Source organism: Puma concolor, chromosome B4 (assembly GCF_028749965.1).
Source record: "Puma concolor isolate L17-30 chromosome B4, mPumCon1.1.hap2, whole genome shotgun sequence".
In the NCBI taxonomy this organism is placed as follows: Eukaryota; Metazoa; Chordata; class Mammalia; order Carnivora; family Felidae; genus Puma; species Puma concolor.
The window spans coordinates 120,486,050-120,510,493 of NC_141673.1; the positions used below are offsets into that span (position 1 = coordinate 120,486,050).

The following is a 24,444-nucleotide window of genomic DNA, read 5'->3' on the forward strand; positions in this document are numbered from 1 at the left end:
AGGGCCAGGTATCATGCTAAGTGTTCTGCATGTATCACCTTTTATTTATTTATTTTTTAATGTTTATTTATTTTTGACAGAGAGAGAGAGAGACAGAGCATGAGTGGGCGAGGGGCAGAGACAGGGAGACACAGAATCTGAAACAGGCTCCAGGCTCCGAGCTGTCAGCACAGAGCCCGACGCGGGGCTCGAACCCACGGACCGAGAGATCATGACCTGGGCCGACGTCGGTCGCTTAACCGACTGAGCCACCCAGGCACCACTACCCTGTGGATTTTAACATAATGCAGTTGTTGAGTTGTTGTAGGACATGGTTGAAATGTCGGAACATTTTATACCTAAAAGCTGTAAGATGACGACTTTCCGGAGCCCTCCCCCAAACACGTGATTCATATAATGTTAACACGTAATTTACACAATGAGTGGACCTATAACATAGATCTGATAAAGGCATCCCAGATCTGTAAACTTGAAGCTACGGACACCGACAACCAGGTGCTCAGGTAATATTCATTTTCCCTTTACATCAAACCAAGTTAAATATTTTGGAGGCCAAAATGAATATGAAGCAGTTTCCTGACACTGTTCTTGTCGATTCCATACTCCTGGTGGTATTTTCACCGACTGTTACCCACAGTGTAATGTTAGCTAGCGTATGTCTTTCTACACCAACAATATTTTTTGACACTGAGAACTCGAAAAAAATCATAGTGATAAAGATGCTTTATTTTTACTTGACTTCTACTGGAAATTTAAAAAAGAAAAGGTAGGAAGAGCCCCTCTTGTAAACGAGGGTGGAAACTCTGGACCCAGGTTTGCTTTCTGTTAGCCAAACCTTGGTAAAGCCACAGAGGAGAGAGTCAGCAGGTTACATCAGAAGGCACCGCACTCGCAATGAATCGATCAGGAACTCATCATGAATCAGAGAAGTAGGGCTTTCCGAAAGCCAGTCCGTGTCCCGTGACACGTTACTTATAACGTCCTCAAAACCCAGCCCATTTAACTTGGTGATAGTTATGTTTGTTCTTTGACTAGGAAGCAGTTCGAGTGACAAGGTACAAAAAATAATAAGCATGCAGCCCTTTATTGAGTTTTGCAAAGCCTCTGCTTATCGTTCTGTATATTACATGACTGTGTTATACAAATACATTTATTTACAAAAACACTCTATCTGTGCAAACTCGTTGCTTTTTAAAAATGCACGGGTATCCCCATTTCTGCCCATCCCAAGATATATTTTTAAAGCATGCATAAAAATTAACTTTGGTGTGCGAAAACTACTCTGTGCTGCCACATACGGTATTTTTTATTAGGCCTATTTATATATATGTACAAAAGTTGATCAGTTTACAGAACCGTACAGAAGTGTACATGTTTAAAATCCACAATGCAAGAGTGTGGGTCACCAGGTCTCAGGAAACAAAGGAAGGGTTTAGATACTGGAAAGGAAACAACTAGAGAATCCCAATATGTTAAGAGAAAGAAACAAGAGAAAGAAAGAAAGAAAGAAAAGCAAAGAAAACTAGCTTGCTTGGGCTGCAAATTATTATACATAATTCTCACGGCAGTGCAACAGGTTTGATAAACTGCCTTCTACATATGCCTCGTGTCGGCTCGTGTAGAAGTTCACTGGCTTTTTGTCTAGCACGCTACTTTCAAATGTACAATGCTATAGTATCAAAATGTTTTTGGCAAAAAAGATCTTGAAAGGAACCATGACGTTCTGACAAAAATAGAAATCTGTAATAAAGCTAAATAACACCAAAATAAAAGGAAATATTATAGTATCTGTTTTACAATTTGTATAGATAGTCACGCTTGTGTATTTCTCGGTTTCACGTCTAGTCTCCGTAATGAAAAATATTTTTGTACAAAACATACTAAAATTCTGGAATCATACATGTTTTACATGCTGAGTACATTTTCCTCCCCGTCTCTCACACACCCTTCTCTCCTGCCAGCCACTCTTTTCGTAACACATGCTTACTTCATTTGACGGGTATCGGCTATAGACAGTAAACACTATGTAATTACAATAGCAACGAAGAAAACAAACAAGCTTCACTGACATCTATTCATCCAGTATTTAGCACATACTTAGCATTAAGCCTCAAACGGTACGGCAATATGTTACATTCGCTTGGGAAAACAGTTGTGGAAGACTGTCGAAAAACGTTTTTTGTGTGTTTTTTTAAAGGTAACTCCGACTTTCACCTAACAGGATTTGGCCTTTAAGAGGTTTCCTTGGCTGTGGATGGGGTGGCTTTGCTTGAACTTCCGTTCTGTGCCTTGTAGCTGGTGAGGCCGGGAGTGTGGATGGTCCTGATGCTCTTGGCACCTTGATTCAGTGAAGTGGGGGAGGCGGGGGAGGGCGGGGAGGAGGAGGAGGAGGAGGGGGAAGGGGCTGCTCGGCCGTTTTGAGTCTGCAGTGAGAATGAGAGATGGTGGCCTTTACCTGTGTGAGTGGGGCTCTGAAACTTTAAGGAGCCATTAGAGACAGAGGGGATGAGGGAGGCAGAGGGAGCAGATCGTCCTGTTTGGGGGCTGAGAGGGTTAGAAGTAACCGGTGGTTTAGTAGCAGGTGGAATAGGCAAGTTAGAGCTGTCACCACTAGAAGAGGGCAGAGAACTGCTTTTCCCAGAGCTGGGAGAAAGGGCTGGAATCTTAGAAGCAGGTAAGGAGGGGAAAGTAGGCTTACAGTCCCCACCAGCTTTCTTAGCACTTCCATTAGCCTGCAAATAAAGATGGCGGGAGACAGTTTGTCAGAAAGCTGGTAACACGATCAAACCACAGGGTCTGGCAACACAGCCCTTCTGAGAATGACTAAATAAAAGAAACCAAATCAAACCAAACCAGTTCAAGGCCTGAGCTAAGTCCTTGTTGTGCTGCACTGGACCTGGGAGAGACCCCCAAAGTACAAGAACGGAGATGTGTAGAACGGGAGGAAAGGAAGAACGGCGTAGGTGAGAAGAGGCACACCATCCCGCTACCGTTCCCGGGTGCTAGGTCGGCCATGCGTCTGGGTGATTACTGGGGTGGGGCGGGGGCATCGTGACGGACAGTTAATGTGCCTCTAATGCAATGCAGTCAGCATATACGTTAGTACTGGTGACTTTCAGGGCAGCTCAAGGACAGGTCTGACTCGGTTTCCCGAGGTGTTCTGATGAACCACTACATTCACCCAAAGAAAAGCCGACGGGCCCGGCACCTTGTGTTAACAGTTAAACTTTGGAGTCACAAAGTAAAAGATGTTTTATTGCAAGCATGCAGAAGCGTGGTGAAAAGTTTAACGAAGGTTTTTAGACTTTCTTCATGCCCCAGATCCAGGGTGTCTACGTAAACCATATCTTACAAAGAAAACATGATATTTGGTATAAACTAAGTCAGTGACTTGCTTCTTAAACGCAACAGTGTCCATCCAAAATTGGGTTTAAGGTAAAACTACCTGACGGTATTGGCGGGGGTCCTGCAGTTTGGACTGCTTGCCAGGCTTGTCCAGGCTTCCGGGTCTGTTCTTGGAACTCATGGGGACCGGCATCCTGCTCGTCTGTGGGGTCCCGGTGGCGCCCTGTGGGAAGTAGCAGCGGGAGGGGAAGAGAAGGAGAAGCACGTGAGCGGATTGTCACGCAAGCTCTCCCACTGTGTGCAGAAGCTCAACGTGAGAAGCCACAGCCCTACATGCAGGACAGATCTAGGAGACGGACATCAGGAGACACCACTGGGGTTAATTTGAAGAATCAAACAGAATGAATCTGCTCCACTACTGATCAAACGGATTTTAATGTGAGTATCAGAGCAATCATTTCAACAGCACATGACTGACCCAGCGTCCTCTGCGTTTACCCAACACCAATCAGCAACAGAGGTAAAAAGAGCATCAATTAGCTGTTAGACACCTAGTTGTTGTTGTTTTGAAGGTGAGGGAGAAAGTGTGAGAGAAAGGGATCGTGGCGAACAGACAAAAATAAAACCACAATGAGCCACCTGAAAGGAAGCAAGTAAATCACAAGACACCTGTTGCTAATGGTGATTATGGCAGATGTAAGAAAGCAGCTGGGTCTTTTCGTTTTCCATCAGACCAAGATACCTTACGTGAGGCTGAAGGTACGGACGAGGGGGGCTCTAGGGCAGTGGGAGCTTCATCCAGAACTAGCAGGGAGCGGGGAGAGGCCTCTTGGGCTATGTGGGCTGAGCTTGCAACAGAATCTCTGTTGGAAGAGCATGAAGCGTCCACTAGGGCTCTTGGACTCATTTCACTGATTGTGGTTTCAAGCTGTTTGATGGTCTGCTCCAGGCTGTCCAGCGTCCTGTAGGTATTTTTTCTAATTTCGTCAGTTCTGGAAATCACAGATGCGTTCTCTGCACTGGGCGGCTCTGGTCTCCTAAGCATACTCTTGGGGGCGTCTTCAGGTTGGGACCTAGTGATTTCAAATCGTTTAGCTTCCTTGTGCTGCTTCAAAGTGCCGTCCTCCTCCTCCTCCTCGTAGACCACCACCTGCAGCGTCTTCTTCCCCGTTTTGGTTCCCGTGCGAATTGCCTGAGTGAGAGCAGCCAGTTGCTTTTTAGGGAATTTGAATTTGAACTTTTTCTTGGGGCTTTCAAACTGGTCATCCGTCACGTCACCCTTGCTTTCTGCACTTGGAGAATCTGTGTGGCTGAACCTGCTCAGCTCGTTCTTACTCGTTTCCTGTCCTGGGGGTTCAGCCTCTGGTGAAAGGCAGTGTGGCTGGAATTTACCATCAGCCTGCTGCCCTGATCCGGGGCTGCCGGATGCAACCTTCTTATGCAACTTTTGGGAAGTGTTATTCTGGAGTACAGGGTCTCCGTTTTCCTCCTCTTCCTCCTCCTCTATCTTTTCCTCTGTCATCATCTTCTCTAGTTCCTCGTCGCATTCCTCGAATATGGTTGAAAGTCTCTTATATGCAGACCGGATGTCCATGGGCTCGTCAAAAATGATGATAACTGGTTTCTTGTCTAGGCACACGACGGGCTCTTCGTTTTCAGCTCCTTCTTGTGGGGACATTGCTTCTTTCTTGGCATCAATGTTAACCGTCTGTACATCTTCCCCCTTTTGGCTCACTATGTCGCGGACCTCCCCACTGGAGAGCACCTGGACGGCAGTTTTGGTGATCATGAAGGCGATGTTGTCGGTGGTCGCATTTTCTTCAGTGGGAGAACTTGGTGTCGATTCTCCGTCCTCGCTGGAGTTCACGCTAGCATGCCGTGCCCCCTTGGGTCTTAGAGCAACCTGGCTGAACTCTGTCATGTGAACCTCTTGATCTTGAGTTCTAACATCACACGTGCTCAATTCAGTTGACCTAGCGGGAGAGGGAAGGTCACACCTATCTGCGTTTTCCTGTCTTTCTAGTCTCATCTCCTTCGTCTTTCCATAATTCATCTTCTGATTCTCAGCGTCAGGCACAGGGTACTGCGGTCCTGAGCTCTTAGGTCCTTTGTTTATTTCATCTAATGAACAAAGGCCAGAGTAACTGGGATTGACCTTAGACACATTTTTCTGGGTATAGTTTCTACTGTCTTTAAATAAACGTTTGCCGGATATGGAATTTTCCTTCTTTAGGATGTCTGTTTTATACTCTGATGTTCTTGATGCATCAGAAACACTATTCTCCATTGCTATTTCCCATTTAGGATGGTCAAGGGGTGTGAGAGCCCCTGTGGGAACCTGAGAGGGAAGTGGAGGAGGGAAACCACACACATTAATCAGAACAGGATCCGCGAAAGGGGGCAATGAATCTGCATGGTATCCGTCGGAACGTAGATTTGCTAAACTCACCTTTCGGGATTCCATTTGGGGGCCGTTTTCATATTCGACATCAGATTTCCGAACGTCTTCATGGAAAAATTCCAAATTCTGGTAGAATAGTGTAGGACATGTTACTGCACAAAACCACATCCCCCCACCAAAGTGGACTCTAACTAAATCGTTCCTTTAATCACACTTCCAGAACCTGTGGGCCAAGCACATCTGCCAAAGCCTAGACAGCTCTACCTTGGCTGGCTTTGTTGTTCTCCAGCTTCCAAACACGCCCTGTGTTCGCACGAGACGAAAATCTCAATTAGCAAAATAGTTTAGGGATTTGCAAAATTGGTGAGGGAGCAGTTAAGAGAATAAAAGGATCGATTCTGTGTCCACACGTTCTCTCTCCAGCATCTGATTGTGAGCTTAGCAGAATCGAAAACGGGAAGAGAGGTGTAGTGCAGTAGAAAGCACAGTATCTCGGCAGGCAGAAGCTTTTTGGTTCTAATCCAGCTCTGCCCCTTAACTGTGTCACCTTCACTTTCCTGGGCCTCCGTTTTCTTGTGTATAGACTGGGGAACTAGACCAGAACCCTTCCAGCTAGTTACTTCGGTACTATCTCTGCTGCTTTTCTGGAAACTGTCCTATAAGGACTCTGCCCCACTTGGGTGTAGTACTTGGAGATGAAACGAAAACCTTATTTTTCCCTGTTCAAATGACAGACTGACAGTGTATGTGCAGTTTGCACTTGGACTTGGCCAAGTCAAGTGTCACAATAGCCTTCAACCTAATAATACCCAAGGCGGTCAAATCCAAATTCAGAGTGATAATGCTGCCAAAATACCCTCAAAATACCTCCAAAGCAGATATTGGAGACTACAGCGGTGACTTTGACATCGTAAGTCAGCTTCTAGTCTCTGTATTCTCGGACACAGAGCGAAGGTCCATTTCTGCGGGTGTCACCGAGATTCAGGACGTGAGGACCCAGCAGTGAGGCTCAGGTCCGGACAGTGCTTCACCGGGAAGCGTGGCCTTGTCTGGCCTGTGTGTATCAGCTCCCTTGGGCTCTGCCACGGCACTAACACTAGCTGTGCCTTGTCGCTTCCAAGGCACTGCTGCCCTTTCTTCTTGCTGCCCAAGCCCGAAAGGAAGAGGTGGTTACAGGGGGAAGGGACACAATCCCGAGAAGGTTGTCTGGCTAAAGCGATGACAACATAACAAAGCATAATAACCGGGCCCGCCCAAGTCAACCCACAGCAACCCCACCGCCCTGTTACAAATGGAAAGGATGTCCATACACATTCAAGGAATAACACACAAACACCAAAGTCAGTATTAATCACATGGAAACATCGTACGGGATACAAGGTGCATTAGCCACCGGATACCTCCTGTTAAACCTCCCCTCCTCCCGGTAAGGCCCCAAACCAGTGCAACAATTCGGCCGGTGCAGACGAACAACATGAGGTCTTTTGTGGGATTTTAAATTTGGATCATTAAACAACTCACACATCCAATAAAAGGTTTAAGAAGAAAAGCAAGAGAGGTTTCGGACTAAGGTTTCAACCCCAAACACGGAGGCAGCAGAGCATGCTAGGACATGAGTGAGAATTTACCCTGGAATTGGAGAAGGAGTCGACATGTAATCTAGACACGACACGTGCACAGCTGACGTTCTTCTGGACCAGTGCCTGGGGTCAGCGCTGGCATCTGTCTGACTGGTCAGGGCCCATGCCATACCCACTGCTAAGTATTTCAAATGTCACCCAGAGACACACGTATTTTAAAAGGGGTGTGGTAGCAGGAATCCTCCGATGAAAGCCACTAAGGTAAAGATGTCAAGGGTAGGTTTCACATGACCTGTTACTTTTGTTACTGGGCTAGAAAAAAAGAACGGAAGTCTCACAACAAGTGCATTAACTGTATCCAGGGTAGCTCGGTCACAATTGTCATGTCATCTCACAATTATATCTCAGAGGTAATCTTAGAGGGTCAAGACTGCGTAAAATGTGGTTAAACCTCTTAATGTCTGTTTATAGGTAGGTCCTGAGGTTTGGATTGTTCAGAAAACTGTGTAGCAGGCTCTAAATGCATATGGCAATCAAGCAAAATCAGAGACAGAGTTATAGGAAAATTGTACACAAGTGAAGCATTAGGCTGGCACCTCATGATGATAAGGAGAAAATTTTAAAGAAATACTTGATTTATAGAAGAGTAGACGAATAGCCCAGGAGGAGTGCTGACAAAAATGTGGGGAGAAGTCTGATACTCATGGTTATTATGAGACAGGTCAATCTGCTGCGTAGAAGTATCTAAAACAAGCTCTTAAGTGCCTATACGGCTCTCACTACAGACTTGGCCTATTATCCGACGGACTCCTGATTGAGGTGAAGGGTATCTAAAGGCTATGGCTTTCTAATTGCAAGGCGAGAAATCTTATGCAACTTTTCAGCCAATCAGCAAAGTTCTACGAGACAACGATGATCTCTAGAGGGATCTTTCGGAAGTTTCCAGTTCCCAGTGTTTCAGACAGACATCGGCCCAGGTATGCCCTGTGACTCAGGATATCCCAGGGCCTTTCATGAGGTGGTTTTACTTAGGGCCACTGTAGGGCAATCCCACAGACTGAAAGAGGAGTATATTTCAAATAGGATGTCATGGGTTCACTTGAAAGTAACAGGAGATTCTCTTCATGAGAAAGATTTAACAGCAATAATCTCATAACCTCTCCTGCTGCACAGAGATGCCCCCAACCCCCCCCCTCCCCACCTCGGCAGACCTAGTTTGCAGGAGGCCCTGGGATGGTTGTGAGGCAGGGAGGAGGAGGCCGGTCTCCTTGTCAGGGCCTCACGGCCCGGGGCTGTCAGCCCCAGGACCGCATCTCTTGAAGGATTATGCTAGAATAGCCCTCTGATTCGTGATCCTTCATCTCCCTCACTGAGGCTTCTTTCACGGGGACTGAGGTGCCCACCGGGAGTAGCTATTAGGCTACACTACGGCTGATTTGTTTGACTTTATTTAGGGGAAGCTCGAACCTAGTCCTCGCGAAAAGTGCTAGGACCGGAGTGGGTCACGATAAGCTTTTAATCCTGAAATTCATTCAGATAAGATGGCTTTATGCCCAAGAATCCTAAAAGCTCTAGAGCCAACTCAGAAAGTTGAAGCTCACACATTCAGGCTAATGTCCTTTCCCTAAAGGACTTACGTAATGACGGTGAACTTTGTTTTAGAGCCCGGACAGCTGTCCTGAAGCCATTAGGACGCCACAATGTGTATGAGCACTGAGCTTACACCGAACTTATTGTTTTGCAAGGTATAGTTTGAGAATTTGTCCTACTTAGCGCAAATTCTGTCTGGCGTTCCTGAACACGTGTGCAAACACATATGCGTCGTTTCTACGAGGATACACCCAGGGATGATGAGCATATAGCTCTGTGGTGTGTTTTCTCCCTACACTCTAAGGCTTGCAGCTACTTCTGACACAGGCGTGTGGGATCTAGAAGACACGTTAAGAATTAGAAAAAGTGCTACATACTTGACTGATGTTTCCATTTACTTCTAGAGTTCTAGAAAATCTTGCAAGGGGGATACTCTTTAGTTTGGGAAGATAATGCCCAAGTTCTGCATAGACTATTACAGGAACACACAGTGCACGCTGGGAACCCGAACCAGGCATCTCTGATTAAACCTAAGGCTGTGTCTCTGTTAGTTTAAAAAAAAAAACAAAACAAAACAGGTGAGAGGGAAAAAGAGGGCACAGAAAGGACAAACGCAGGAGCGGTGTTAGTGTCAGAGCAAGGAAAGAAGGACCATTCGACTGTGTGGCAAATGTGTAACTGCCACATTACCTTCTTCTCCTTGGGTGGGACTGTGGCCCCCGGCCTAGTGTCTTTAACGTGACTGTCAGCCCGGGACTGCTCAGCGTGACTGTTTGAATTTACATCCATAAAGGAACACTTCTGGAATGCCTAAGGGATTAAAATACTGAGGTTAACAGGGATGCCGGCGTAGTGAGGAGGGAGGAGGGAACAGACAGGGAGTCTGGAGGCGTGGAGACCCCAGCCTAGTCCTGCCGGGCGGTCACACCAGGGACGGGGAGGCGGCGCCACGAAACCTGGTTTGGCATTTGGCCTCAGAGCAGCAAAGCTGAGCTCTGAGCCAGAGGCAGAGGCTTCCTCACTGGCTGTGCCACGGCGTGATAAATGGACAGAACCCTTGGAACGCATGCCCTTTGTGGGGTGTCTGGGTGCCTCGGTCGGTTGAGCGACTGATTCTTGATCTCAGCTCAGGTCTTGATCTCACAGTTTGTGGGACTGAGCCCCGCACTGGGCTCAGCGCTGAAAGCGTGGAGCCTGCTTGGGATCCTCTCTCCCTCCCCCTCTCTCTCTGCCCCTCCCCTGCTTGCACTACTCTCTCGTCCAAAGTGTGCAGAGCCCGATTGGGATTCTCTCTCTCTCTCTCTCTCTCTCTCTCTCTCTGCCCCTCCCCTGCTTGCACTACCCTCTCGTCCAAAGTGCGCAGAGCCCGATTGGGATTCTCTCTCTCTCTCTCTCTCTGCCCTTCTCCCCTGCTTACACTACTCTCTCGTGCAAAATAAACTTTAAACAAACAAAAAAAAAAGAATACAGTAGTAACATAGTAACAGGTACTCCCACATTCTAAGGTGCTCTGAGGTGCATTTAGAATAAAGTGATGCTCCTGAGTGCCCATGGGGTTCTGAGCTGCCTCCTTTCTGCCTGAGCTTCTAGATCTGTCCTAGAAAACTATCAATTTCAGTTCTAGGAGTCCACCCCAGTTTGGGTGAATAGTGGGTGAGGGAGGCCAGTCCTCAGACAAACAGAAAGCACAGGCTGTGTCTGCGGGGCAGAGAGGGAGTGACAATACGGTCACGAAAGCAGGAAAGATGAAGAACCCAGCACCCAAGCTTCTTGAAATCAGTGGCTCTCAATTCAACTACATGTCACCTAGTTAAAAAAAAATTTTTGTTACCCAGGCCTCACACAGAGAATAATTAATTCAGAATTAATTCACATGCCTTTTTTTTTTTTTTTAAACTCCTCCAAATAATTGAAACTTGCAGTCAGGATTAAAGATCAGCTATTTCGATGAAAAATCCCAAATAACTGCCTCAATATTTTCTTACTGTCAAATATGGTCCTTTGGAAATACCTCCGTGGGCAGAAAGAATATCCCAGGCCCGTGCCAAGTTGACTGTTTCAGCACGGGTCCTAAAACATGACTTGAGCCGATGCCTGGGACCTTCCCCGGCCTGCTCTTCTGTTTCTCTGCTTGTTCCTTCTTCCTGAAGCCGGTGTGCTGGCTCCCCCCTTGCGGTCTCTCAGACACCCCAGTCCTAGAGGGCCCTGGAGATGCCCATTGAGGCCACCTGCCATCTCTGCTGGGCTGTCAGACCCTGGACTTCGGAGCCTCTGGTTTTTTCTGACGCCTGGTAACACACAGCAGGAAACTGTTCCACAGTCACACTCAGGAGGCCGCATCTGCTCCTTGTCCTGCCTCGGGGGCATCTAAGTGCAGAGCCCAAGTGCGCGGCTGACCTTCTGATGCAGCGGGTAGGGTCCCTACCCCAGAAGGAGGGCTCTTGGCTTTGGTTAAGTCAGGCTTAGAGCACTTGATTCACCAGTATTACCTAACCACCAATAACACAACAAGAAACCACATACTCCAGGCTTTGAAAACTTTCAAAGAAACCATCAGAGATATTTAGACGTCAGTGGTGGGAAATATTCCCAAGTGATGAGCTCTAAAGCGCAGCTGGAACAAGTAAATGACTTCTCTTAGGGGGCTAGTGCAGGATTATCCATGAGCCTAAAAGTTTCTACTTCTTGGATTAGGAGTGACTGTTCACCTTGCACAGATGTAAAATTACCTAGTTCTTCGTCATCCATTTGAACCAAACTGGGCCACGATCAATTTAAACCACGCTTTGGGGCAGAGGCTACAACGAACGGTCCCAGAATCTGCCTACACATCTCAGGACGAGCACCAATCTCCCGACGACAAGCAGCCCGGCCATGCCAGTGTCATTAGCCAGAGGGTCCTCCCTGGATCACTGAGCGACGGACGCCTCCACCCTCTCAACTGTTTCGTGCATCGCTAACTGTATACATCTATGGTTCCTATGTATGACATTCTTTAAACGTCCTAAAAATCTGTCAGCGATCTGATTGGTGGAGGGGATGTCCTAGGCCAGTCTGAGAGAAGCTCAGAAGGGCTCACCCCCGTGACAAATCAACCAGCAGCCCTGTAAATCCAAACAGCCCAATTTTGGTAGTTATTACCACAGAAAGCAGAGTGGAACAACCGTGGTAGAAATGACATGGCTTAAAAGTTCTCTTTACTCCACATGAAGAATGCAGACCCATGGTGCGTGCACTGGTGAAGAGGCAATGTATTTTGGAGCCCTAAGTGTGTGATCTGACCATGTGATCTGACCATCCAGAGAGGGGAAAAAATGCTACAGTGAGTATGGGTCAAAATGAAATACTCTATGAACAGACTTTGGTCTGGGAATGGTGCATGCCTCTGATTAGAAAAGTTCTTAGAACATACACCCAGGGTAGGTTCACATCCATGATTTGAATGTGGGGTAAACTTTGAGTACAGTTTCTGTACCCCATCCTTAATCCTAAGAATGGACTGTGTCAATTAATTAAAAAATAAAAATCTAAAACTAATAAATAATCATTTCGCAAACAGGGCAAAGAAAATGGGAAATGAAATCATTCCATTTTTCTGCATATTTGAAAAGACGATGCTGACACGGAATGGGAACTTGGTATGAAGGACAGAAGACCTAAGGGCAGCCATTCTAAGTATTAAAACCAAAGTTTTTATGAGACCCACGTGAAGGAGGCCTTAATCAGTCCTTACGAAGACAAGACAATGGCTGATATTTTGGATCCCTGTCTGAATTGCTTTTGAAATGAATGGACTATTAAAAGCAAGGAAAGTAAATCCTCTTGGCTGGAGCTAGGAAAATTCACAATTCATTTCCTGTATAAACTTCCTGAGTTGTTTTGTGAAACAGTCATTCCTTACGCACGTCATGAAGTACCCTGAGGGTAGTTCAGCGCCATCTTGGAAAACTGAAGGCCAAGGCCAAAAGATGCTGCTTACGAGGCCTAGGTCCAAAGGCTCCTTGCCAGCCCTCTCTAGCTAATGGATCTATGAGAGACGTAGCCAGAGCGGCCTAGCTAGTAAGGCAAGGAGCCACAACCAGTTACCTCATCCACATACCTGGAGTTCCGCCATTATTTTGTCTCCTTCTTCTTCTTCCTCCTCGTCCTTTGAGGACGAGGTAGCGACTGGCGGTGGGGATGGGGTCCAGGTGGAAGCCAGCTCCTCGGTCGGACACTTAGTGGCTCTAGCCTGGGGGCTTGGTCCAGCATCTTCACTGCTTGCCTGTGGAAGATTCAAATCACAGATATTAGCTCAACGCCTCTAGGGGCTGGCAAAAAGAGGCACAGATTACAGCAACACACGTTCCCTTACTGCCTGGCATGTCGGCTTCCTACCTCTTCAAATCGAGTCGAAAGACTATTAATATCCCTTGCTTTTAGTTTGGGTTTTTTTTTTTGTACAAGCTGCCATTTTGGTGAATGGGTTGAAGATTTTAAATAAAGTTATAACTACTCAACATTTGGTGCCTTTAAGAAAGGCCTGCCCGTACTACATCTCCTTGGAAATTGTATTTTACATTTAACACAAAAGACCACACTTGCCAAGTTAAGTGACAGCTAAAGCCCACTGAACACCTTTCTGTACAGACTCTTACAACCGTGTTAGCTAGTCTCACTTAGCTTTTATAAGGTGGACTTTCCTTTGCGTCCCCTTCTACTCCATTTTCAATCTTATGAGGCCCTTGCTGGAGAAGTAGCTTGTGATTTGCATTTTACATTGTTGCAGCTACAAGTCAAGTAAGGATAGAGCAGGTGGTGCTGAGTCTAGTCCAATAACACTGGCTGACATTTCCCCATCTGTGGGGCTTCCTGTGATGTAGCTTAATCAATTCTCTCCTCCGCCTTACTACTTTCTGTGTTCTACGTGAGAATAGAGAGAACCTTGTCTAAGGGTATCATTTGAACTCAGAGACCAGTTCACCAGAGCTGAACCCATCGGACCTTAGCGGTGATGTTCTCCTTCCTGCTGGTGTAGACCACATCGCCGGACCTCGTGGTGGTGAGCCCTGATCCTGGCAGGTAGCTCCGCCGAGGGGGTGGGGGAGGAGGAGGTGGGGACTTACCCCCCAGCTTGTCCAAGTCTTGTTCGGAATTCGGAGAGTCTTCTGGAAAACAGTGTGTCATTGCAAAATAACCTCTTTGCAAGAGAACTTCCAGAACAGTGTATTTCTATAAACTTGATGCAATCTGATGTAAACATCTCTCTGTTCTCTCCATAGTGCCAGGATTAAAGGCATAGACCCTATAGCCCGACTGACTTGAAATCCCAAAAACACCCTGCACAAGTTAATTAACTTCTCTCTGCCTCAGTTGTGTCATCTATTAAATGGGTATCATAATAATCCTCTCCACTGGGATGCTGTGGAGATTAAATACCTTAATATACACGAAGCATTTAGAACAGTGCTTAGTGACTTACTGTAAATGCAATACAAGTATGAGCTATCATTATTAAAAAAATATGTGCATATATATATATGTGTATACATATACACACACATATATATATGTAGCATATATACATATGTATATATATTTGTATATACACATATATATATGTAGCATATATACATATGTATATATATTTGTATATACACATATATATATATGTAGCATATATACATATGTATATATATTTTAAGTAGGCTTCATGCCCAGTGTGGAGCCCAACATAGGGCTTGAACTCAGGGCCCTGAGACCAAGACCTGAGCTGAGATTAAGAGTCAGATGCTCAGGGTGCCTGAGTGGCTCAGATGGTTAAGCGTCCGACTGTGGCTCATGTCATGATCACACAGTTGGTGAGTTCGAGCCCCGCCTCAGGCTCTCCGCTGTCAGTGCAAAGCCCACGTCAGATCCTCTGCCTTCCTCTCTCTCTGCCCTTCCCCTGCTCACTCTCTCATTCTCTCTCAAAAATAAACATTAAAAAAAAAAAAAAAAAGAGTCAGATGTTCAACCGACTGAGCCATCCAGGTGCCCCAAGAGCTATCGTCATTAAGTAAAACTTCTGGGTATTCCTTGGAGAGATGAAATATTAGAGCTTAGAGACAAGTCCAGAGCCCCTCGCATGGCTGCTAAAGGAAGGACGTGAGAGACGGTGTTATTAGCAGGAGGAGTTTGTGCAGGGGATGTTAGAATAGAATCTGGCCGATGAAGGGCCAGGAGGAAATGCAAGGCAGATGAACAGAAAACAAAGTCAGGGACAAAATGGACTTTTGGTCCTGGTTATGTGGTTGGAAAGGGTTCTCTGTTAATGAAAGGAGGCAGTAAACACAGAAATGCAGAAGGAGAAGTTGGCATTGACACCAAAGGTTAGGAAATACAGATATCTACTTAGCTTTCTCCAGAAAAATGTCCAGAAAAGGCACTTAACCAAACTCAAACCTCCTCATTTCTGTCCTTTATCATCATTCCTCACCTCTGCCTTTTACCAGCCTGAACCCAAGTGCGCACTAAAGCAGCAGAAGCAGAAACTCGGGGTTGGACCTTCCAACTGCACTTTGCCCCAGCTCTCTCTAGGAACACGGCCTGCCCTCTCAGGAATATGTTTGTCCTTTCTGAGCAACCTAGTCAGAGCTGTTTGAGGGACACGCTTGAGAAGTTTCTACTTAAAGCTGTAGTAAGGGTGTGGGTGCTCATCAGGGTGAAAGGCCAGTGGTTACGTGTAGCCGACAGTTCTGGTCTCCTGCAGGAGAGTGCTGGGTGACGAGGCCCCAGCAGCAGTGGGCCACCTGGCTGGTTCCTGAGCCAGCGGCCTGGCTGGGGGACAGCCTCATCAGCTTTGTGGGTCCCCCCAGGGACTGGCACAGGCTGACGGGCCCTGGAAGTGGGCCCAGGTCTCCTCTCCTGGGTCATGACCATGACTGCCTCTTTGCCCGGCTTTGGTCAGGCTCCTCCGAGCTCTCCTCTCCGCTAAGCCTTGCCCTTGCTCTGTCTGCTCAGCCTTGCCCTTGCTCTGTCTGCTCAGCCCAGTTTTAGCAAAGAATTCCGTGAAGTCCGTTTAGCAAGAATCCCCCATTCTTGACATCTGAGCTGGTTCTTCGCTCCCTCTGCACATCCAGGCGCTTGGCCTGCCTTTTAGCGAGACTCTCCCTACCCTTGATGTATTGTATTCAGAGCTGGGTTCAGTTTCTCTCCCCTGCTGCCGTGGTCTTGAATAAAGTCTTGCTTGCTCTTTTTAACAAATATCTCTGTGAATAATTTTTCTTTAACACTGACTGAGGCTACCATCTCTAAAATTTGCCACTGATTTTTTTAGGAGCTACATTTTCTAAGTAGTCAGACAATTTATACAAGAGGAAATACAAATAGCTTTTAAAAACCCTAAGCGTAGAATTTCACCTCATTAGTAAACAAAAATCAGTAAAAGCAGTGACATCCATGCCAAATAAGTAAAAATGATAGAAACCAACGTTTGCAGGTAACAGATTGTATCCTTATGCATTTCTGGTGGCCAGTACATTAGCAGACTCTCTCTGAGAAGAAATCAGGCCATGTGTTAAGACAAAACAAAACAAAACAAAACAGAACAAAACAAACTCAGCTGGTGGAGCATGTGACTCTTGATCTCAGGGTTGTGAGTTCAAGTCCCATGCTGGGTATACAGTTTACTTATAACATAACATAACATAACATAACATAACATAACATAACATAACATAACATAACATGTTTAATTGAGCAAAAATATTTTGGGGAGTAATTTTTAAAAAATACTTTATGCAAATTATTTCTTTGGTTTTAAATGTTGGTTTATTTTTGAGAAAGAGGGAGACAGAGTGCAAGCGGGGGAGGAGCAGAGAGAGAGAGAGACACAGAATCCGAAGCAGGCTCCAGGCTCTGAGCTGTCAGCACAGAGCCCGACACGGGGCTCAAACTGATGAACCGAGAGATCGTGACCTGAGCTGAAGTCAGACGCTTAACTGATTGAGCCACCCAGGCGCCCCACTTTATACAAATTTTTTTTAATCTGAAGGAATAAAAAGCCCAGATGTGGTAAGATAACAAGTGCAATCACGAGAAGGAACAATTATGATTTATAACTATTTTTTATAACTTATTTGTGATTATAAAACATCAAAGGACTACCTGACAAAAGTAATAATAAGGAGAGCCAAATTAGGCCAGATGGAAACGGAATGGTGTAGACTTTTACCCATGAGAAATTCCTCACGGGGACTTTGGGGGAGAAGCCATCTTTGTGAGAACAGGGCTGCCCCTCCCGGGCCCCTTCCTCCTAAGGTACTTGCTGCCTGACCCTTCTGGTCCCTAAACAGGCCTCACCCAGCTGGGCAGGTGGGGAAAAGGGGTGAAAAACTTGGCACACACAGGCTGATGGGGGCAGTTTCAGTGAGGGGAATTTTAGAGCAGCTTTGGGGAAGGAGAACAGTGAGACAGGGTTACAGTGGTTACAAATTGTATCTATGCTCATGTTCCTGGACGTGCATGCAAGTCAAGATGGCGATTCCTTTCCAGATTAATTTTAGCTACTGGAGGAGGCACCATCGAATGTGGCTCTGAGACACTGGGCTGCAGGTAGAATGGTGTCTCTGTTCGCAACTTTAAGATCAGAGTAAGGCATGAGGCTTGTTGGTCGGAGATTTAGGAGGCTGAGTTTTCTAACGGTTATTTTATGTTCTTAGGGACACATTGAGGCTTAACTTCCATAGTTTAGTTAGTTCAATATACCATCTAATAATTTTGATTTAAAAAATGCAATTTCGCCTCATGATCTAATGTCCCCTCGGGACCTCATAAAGCCTGGCATTTTCTTCCTGCAGCATATGAAAAGCTCTTACTCTAAATGCGGCCCTCTCATTCTCCCAGCTGGTGCTGTGAAGTGTCATAAATTCACAGGAAATGTGGAAGCCGGGAATCTAAATTTTACCTTACCGGGCATTGTTCTAGTATCCTCAAGTAGAACATCATTTCCAGGCTACCGTTATAGTTAAGAGGCAGTAGTGAGAATGTAGTGATACCTGAGGATTTGCTCCAATTTATAAGAGTCTTAAGAAGTGAGAGATTGGTGCTGCTGGCCAGCACGTGCTTACGTAGGCAGCACTGCCCTGACCCGAGGGTAGCCAGCCCGCATAGCCCTGTGAGCACCTCACCTGAAAGTTCTAGCTTGTCTACCGGAGCATCGCCCTTTGGTTGTGGGCCCAAGGCTGGTGGCATCTCCAGGTTTGGAATTGACCTCATGATGTTGGCCTGAGCTTCTTCTAGTAGCTTCTCAAACTCTTTCCCGTTATAGTGGTCCAGATTTTGCCTTTTCTCTTCCCATTTCCTCTCTGCTTTCTGAAGGAAAAGAACAAGTGAGGAAGGTTTAAAAACCAGAAGGAAAGCTAATTAGAGATTTCGTGTGGGGGTGGCGGAGAGCATAACACAGGTTAAATGTGGATAAAATAATGCTCCGGTTTCTGCACTGAGGGACATTTTTGCACATCAGACAAACGTGCCCCTGTGCTCTCTGCTGTGTAAGCCCAAGTGGTCTTCACTCACACAGAAGCAAGCTCAGAAACCCAAATGCATTCATTCCATTATCACTGAGCACTTACTGCTACTTTCAACCAATACTAATAAAAGGACACAGGGATATGCTTTCAAAAGCATGTATCCCATCACCAAGTTTTTGTTCTCGAAACTGAGTTTTCACTGCGGAGGAGATGTGCAGACAAACAGAAGCTAAGCCCAAAAACACTCACCAGGAACAAAGAATCCTACATCACAGTCCCGTGGCTAAGAACTGCTATATGGCCTCCGGGTCAAACTTTCTTACGTGTAAAATGGGGTTTATCTGGACACCCTCGAAGTTCCATCAAGTTCTCCCAATAGGGAGAATTACATGAAATGCATTTTTAAATACCTGTACATTTTTTTAAAAGGAACATTTTCCTGTGATTTCGAGGTGGCACAGTAATCCTTCCAGGAGGGCAGAGGGGAAATGGCACCAGGGTTACTAGAACCCCAACACGTAAGAACTGGAAAAGACCGAGGAGATCACTTCACCAACACACTTCACACGTGAGAACGCGGATGTGTCCAAGATCCACGCTACGTAAACAAGCCACTGCCACCCCTTACCACCCCCCTCCCTTCATTGTTTCTTCCTAGCTTTTTATGACCATCTGGCATACGCTGGTTCTCGGCCTCTCCCTACAAGCAGGCATGTTTCTTGAAGGCACGGACTCTGTCCCTTCTGTTCCCTGCCTGCCTCAGAGCCTCTGGGGGCTGGTGCACAGCAGGGCTCGGGGATACGGTCCGTGAAGGAAGCTCACCTTACGCAGCAGCAGTGGAGCGGGCGGCGAGGCCCAGGCCTCCTTACCGCAGATCGGGGCATTTTCAGAGACGACTCGTGAGTCGAAACTGAGAATACACACGTGGCCACGATGGCCACGCCCAGTGGGTTCTCAAGAGACGTTTGTTAAATAGATGGGTCGTCCCACTGACACGGTTTCCATACAGAGATGTAGGAAGTGGCAGATTCCGCTCACTCTCAGGAGGAAACGTGTTGTTCAGTTTTCGCCCCTGCCCTGCTGGGCACAATGGGACAGAATCACTGTCAGGCAATCACATTTCACCCCTCCCGTGAGCTGCGTTTCGTAAACGGCTGGCTTGGAGGGGAGGCACAGCCGCTGACTTTGGAGCAGAGGCAGAAGCTACCTAGGGTCCAGAGGCCCGGTTGCCCTGACCGTGGCCTTGGCAATTTGAAGAGGTTATTTTTTCTTGAAACCTGAGTTATCCACTGCTGACACGCAAGAGAGGCGGGCACGGTGAGGAGCAGGGTCTGGGGTAACGACGCTGGGGAGACAAAATGTGATACTCAGGCGTGGATACTGGGCTCCTGATAGAATCTTTAAAACCATGGCGTGTTTTCTATGTCGTGTGACTCTAAGACCCAGTTTTCTCTTTCCATTTTGACGGCCTCCACCTTGCATCCTGAGACTACTCTAATGACTTCCCACCCAGCAACCTTAATTCGAGACCCCACCACCTTAATTGATTCTGTACATTGTTTCAGAGCAATTTTCTGAAGATGCTGATTTTTTATCACTGCTCTGAGGGGCCGCATTTTTTCGGACACCCACCCCATGACCTTGAGACGTCCTGGACTGGTTTGCCAGCTCCCACACATCCGGTTCCAGTCTGTTTTGCCAGCCTCGTCTCCTCTATCTTGTTCCCATAAAACAAGTTTACTCGTGGTTCCCTTTGCTCCAGCAACCCCTCTGTGCTAGCCCTCACCAACCCTGCTCCACTTACCCAGATTCTACTCACTTTTCCAGGCCAGTAGCAAACCCTCCACCGGCCCGCATTCACCAGTGATATGCTTGAGCAGGGAGAGCTGACTCACATCTCCCCAGCCGCATGCCCACTGACGTCCTGCTGAAACTCGCAATCAGCAACGGTGGGAGAAGACGCCTCAGAAACTGGCAGATTCTATGAATCAGGGCTTCCCCCTGCCCCCACCAGAGAACTGGTTGGTAAACACTTCCCAGCACACCATGGTTTCACCTTCCCACAGGATGGGGTGTCTCACCCTTCTCTGAAATCCGACTGTTCTCTTAATCTGGCCATCGAAACCCATTTGTAGTTCAAAAAATCTCTCTTTGAGACAAATATATATACATACATATATATATATAGATATCTATATATATTTGATATAAATGTATCTTTGACACATATATGCATTCTCTTTACAACCAGACTATAAACTCCTTGAGGGAAGGACCAGATGTTATTCCTCTATAGGGTTAATGAGAAATGGACATAGGACCCTACCTCAATGGACACTGCCCTGTTCTTGGCGCTCGCGCTGTGGATTTCCTCAATGAGCAAGCTCTGCATGGCAGAGCCGTTCATGGGCATCTGTGGGGACTGAGGAGCCTGTGCCGACTGCAGAGCTGAGGTCACTTCCTGTGTGGTGGCCGAAGGGCTGGTGGGGTGGGGACCCGAGCCCCCCGGCAAGTGCTGGGCGGGGTTGAGCAGGGCGGCGGAGAGCTGGGAGGGCTGGATGACCACAGGGGAGCTCTGCGCATGGTGAACGGTCAAGGGCACCACTTCTGACTTCACGTCGCCGGGGACTCCTGCGCCGTGGAGGGGCTGGCCTGAGGTGTGGGGTGCCTCCTCCTGGCTCTTCAGGACTTCCGCGGCCGTGGCCTTTTCCATAGCGACGTACTGTGCGGCCTGGGCTGCATCTGTACCTTTCAAGAGCCCATCGGTGACGTGTCTGGGAGAAACCATGCACAGCAGCATTAACTCTTAAGGTAGGTAACTTGCATTTTATTTGTATGGCACACTTGAATGCCGTGGCATCCCAAAGCCAGGCAAGAGGTTGCAAAATTAAGACATCTGACAACCCGGAGTAGCAGCTTGGGGATGAAGGTTTCCATAGCAACTTCCTAATGCCCTCCAATTGCCTCCTAACCGTCTCTGGTACCTGATTGCCCAGTCCTTCCCTCACGAGATGGTCTGTCTCTGCCTTTCCACCAGCACCGTTGTGCCCAGCCAGACACGGTTCCATCACTATTGGTGTGGGGGCGGCCAGGAGTGAACAGATGATTCTAACATTAACCCCCTCCACCCAGTCCCCGCTGGACAGCCCTCAGAGATGCTCCGTTCTAACCCCAAAAGCTTCCTGAGCCCTCCATACTCTCCTCCTTTGAAAATCCACATGGAACTCTTGTTCCTCTCCAAAACCTAACTGCTAATTATCTACTGTTGACCAGAAGGATTACCTATATCATAAGTACCTGATTAACATACATTGTGTATGCTATGACTGGATTCTTACAATAAAGTAAGCTAGGGAAAGGAAAACGTGATTAGGAAGATCACAAAGAAAATACATTTACAGCATTGTCTCGTACTTATCAAAAAAAAAAAAATCCTTACATAAGTGGACCCGTGCAGTTCAAACCCGAGTTGTCCAAGAGTCAACTCTATTTTAATTCCTGGTGCTTGCTCTTCCTGTCGCTTGGATCAGGCTTCCTTCCCCACCTGGACTCGACCACGCCTTTCTGGGAGGTCAACAGTGACTCCAAATCTAACAGCCCGGTTGGTCCTCATCCTCCTCTGCATTTTGGGGTCACGTGAAGCTATCTGTGCATTTCCACCCACGGTGCAGGGGAAAGAACACGGCTCTGGGGTCAGACAGGCCTGTGTTTGAATATCATCAGTTCTGGCAGGTTCTAGCTCTAGGATGCTGGGAACTGTACCTTTCTGAGCCTCAGATATTTTTCTGTAGAATGTAGTGATGATGATAAGGAGGAGGGAGGATGAGACTGCCTTCTGGCGCCTTCCTCAGGAGCTGTTACGATCGATGTAGGGTATGTCAGATGACATGATACGTGGTACTTGACCTACAATCTTTAATCAGTCCCTTACTTTCTTCCGATTAAAATGTCTATTTTTGATTTGAAAAGAGACACTGCATCCGATGACTCTCCTCTGCTACTCACTTGTTTCTTTTGCTGCTTACGTACCCTGTTCCTCCAATCCCCGAGGGACCCCCGAGGATCTGCTCCCCCCCTTTCCCTCTCCTGCCACCGTGCCCTCTCTTCCACTGTCAGCAGTCATCTGCATGAAGGCAACTTCCAGTTCTGAAGCTCTCCTCCCTCCTGCCCTCCCTCTCTCCAGTTAGGCAGGGCCGCGCCTCTAACGCTGTCTCTTGAACTTCATTCAGTGTGTGTTTCTTCCTCTAACTGAAGTCAGCTGTGCTCCAGAAGTGAAGGAGCCTAATAAAATATTTTGACGCATTCTTCAATCTTAAAGTGTTATTAAAAAGGACCACCTTCAAATGAGTTTTTGAAAAAAATGTTTACTCAATGTTTCCTAACGTTAAGCTCTAGGATGTGCCAAACGCAGCAGGCCTGTGCTGAACGACCGGGACCTCAAGTCATACTGCAATGGAACGTCTGAGGTGGGAAGGAGTTGCTGCCGTCCTCCCTCACGAGTTTCCCCGCCCCCCGGGGGGGGGGGGCGGCCCGGTTACCTCCGCAACATGGTCAGGGTGTCGGTCATGCTCCGTACTCTCTGCAGGAGGCTGTCCAGCCTGTGGGGCTCCTCCTTCAGAAACCGCACGGCCTCGACTTCTATGCGCAAGATGGCTCGCATCTTGTTTTGTAAGGTGGGGAATTCTCCTGCAGGCCAAGAGCAGAGGGTGAGTTGGAGAAAAAGCGGAACAAGCCCCCATCCCACACACGCAGGCCGGGTAGGGTCGGGAGCGTGGGGTTCATCGGCCGCAGCGCTCCGCACACATCTCCAGGAGGCAGACGCCTGTCAGACAGAGCCGGGTTCCAAGTGACCTCGGGCAAGGGCAGGGGTCCTCTGCGCCTCACTTCCTGTCTGCTTATGTGGGATAAAGGCAACCGTCCCTGAGGGCCATTTTCAATGAATTTGGCACAGGTGCCCTGGCACACTGGAAGAGCCAGTGGAGAGAAACCGGCATTGGTGTCATTTCGCCCTAAATCTTATGGCGCCCACTAAAACAGAAGCTCCAAGAAGACAGGGACATGTGCCCATTTTGTTCAGTGAGGCATCACCGGTGCCTAGAACAGCGCCTGGCCCACAGGGTATTTGATGAACACTTGCAGGCACACATGCACGAACGAACGGATCTGTCACTGTCGGACAGGGTTTTAACCTCCCCCCCTCCCCCCCGCTCTCCTCCCGGAGACGCGCTTCGGACTTCTCCCCTTCAAGGAGGAGGCTCACCTTTCAGGGTGGCTACTGCTTCTCCCACTTGCCGCAGGAGGAAAGCCCCATCTTCCACATCTTTTAGAGTGACCACTCGGGCAGCCGACGTAGAGTCCTTCTTCAAGTCTTCAACGAAGTCTTCCAGCTCACTGGGGGTGGGGGCAAGCAGACCAGTAGGTGGCAGTGAACACCGAGGCCCCCCAAAAGGACAGCTGTAGTAGCAAAGGGCCCATCCGAGCCTCCTGTTGCTCACCGCGGCCCAGCCTCCCCTGGCCTTCCGCTAAGATGGCGGCAGTATCTCGACAGAGTAGCTTGGTGTGGCTTAAATATTCCTCTGAGGTGTAAGGCGGGTGCAAGTTTTCCCAGGGCCTGTTCTTGGGGATGCCCAGGTTGGCCAGAGGGGAGGTGGTGGCTGGACCCATTCTTTATTTTCAGTGGTGCTGATGCCGACTAAGGGAGGGCAGTGTGCATTTTGTAAGGTGATGGGGTGGGGGCGGGGAGTGCACGCCGTAGCAGGGCAAAAGGAGTGGTCCTGATTGGCTTATATTAGCCTTCTAAACCTGAAACTTGATATATTGGGCTGGATAATTCTTTCCTATAGGGACTTGACCTGTGCATTGTAGGGTGTTTCGCAGCACCCCTGCCCTCTGCCCACTAGATCTAGTAGCACCCTCTCCCCGGTGTGTGACAAACAAAGATGTCTCCAGACACTGGGAAATGTCCCTGAGGGAAGTGGGGATGGGGTGGGGGAGGGGAGCAAACTTGCCCCTCTGGTTTATACTGATGGCCTCATCA

The 24,444-nt window shown here is 47.7% G+C and overlaps 1 protein-coding gene across 25 annotated transcripts in view; it reads right to left on the reverse strand.

The window, feature by feature from the left end:
* Nucleotides 1-1,065: 1,065 nt before the first annotated feature.
* Nucleotides 1,066-24,444, reverse strand: part of KIAA1217 (KIAA1217 ortholog) — a 755,207-nt gene continuing 731,828 nt past the window's right edge. For 17 of the 25 annotated variants that reach the window (XM_086714730.1, XM_086714731.1, XM_086714725.1 and 14 more), the window contains 11 exons: nucleotides 23,668-23,798; nucleotides 22,946-23,093; nucleotides 20,734-21,181; nucleotides 18,066-18,249; nucleotides 13,900-14,063; nucleotides 13,016-13,180; nucleotides 9,607-9,726; nucleotides 5,795-5,872; nucleotides 4,088-5,683; nucleotides 3,446-3,568; nucleotides 1,066-2,732 (listed from right to left, as the gene is read on the reverse strand). In XM_086714730.1, the coding sequence (XP_086570856.1) occupies nucleotides 2,232-2,732; nucleotides 3,446-3,568; nucleotides 4,088-5,683; nucleotides 5,795-5,872; nucleotides 9,607-9,726; nucleotides 13,016-13,180; nucleotides 13,900-14,063; nucleotides 18,066-18,249; nucleotides 20,734-21,181; nucleotides 22,946-23,093; nucleotides 23,668-23,798 (3,658 nt within the window). In that variant the 3' untranslated portion in view covers nucleotides 1,066-2,231. Of the gene's footprint in view, nucleotides 2,733-3,234; nucleotides 3,569-4,087; nucleotides 5,684-5,794; nucleotides 5,873-9,606; nucleotides 9,727-13,015; nucleotides 13,181-13,899; nucleotides 14,064-18,065; nucleotides 18,250-20,733; nucleotides 21,182-22,945; nucleotides 23,094-23,667; nucleotides 23,799-24,444 lie in introns of those variants that run through there. The other 8 variants (XM_086714724.1, XM_086714744.1, XM_086714734.1 and 5 more) reach the window with 7 other exon arrangements.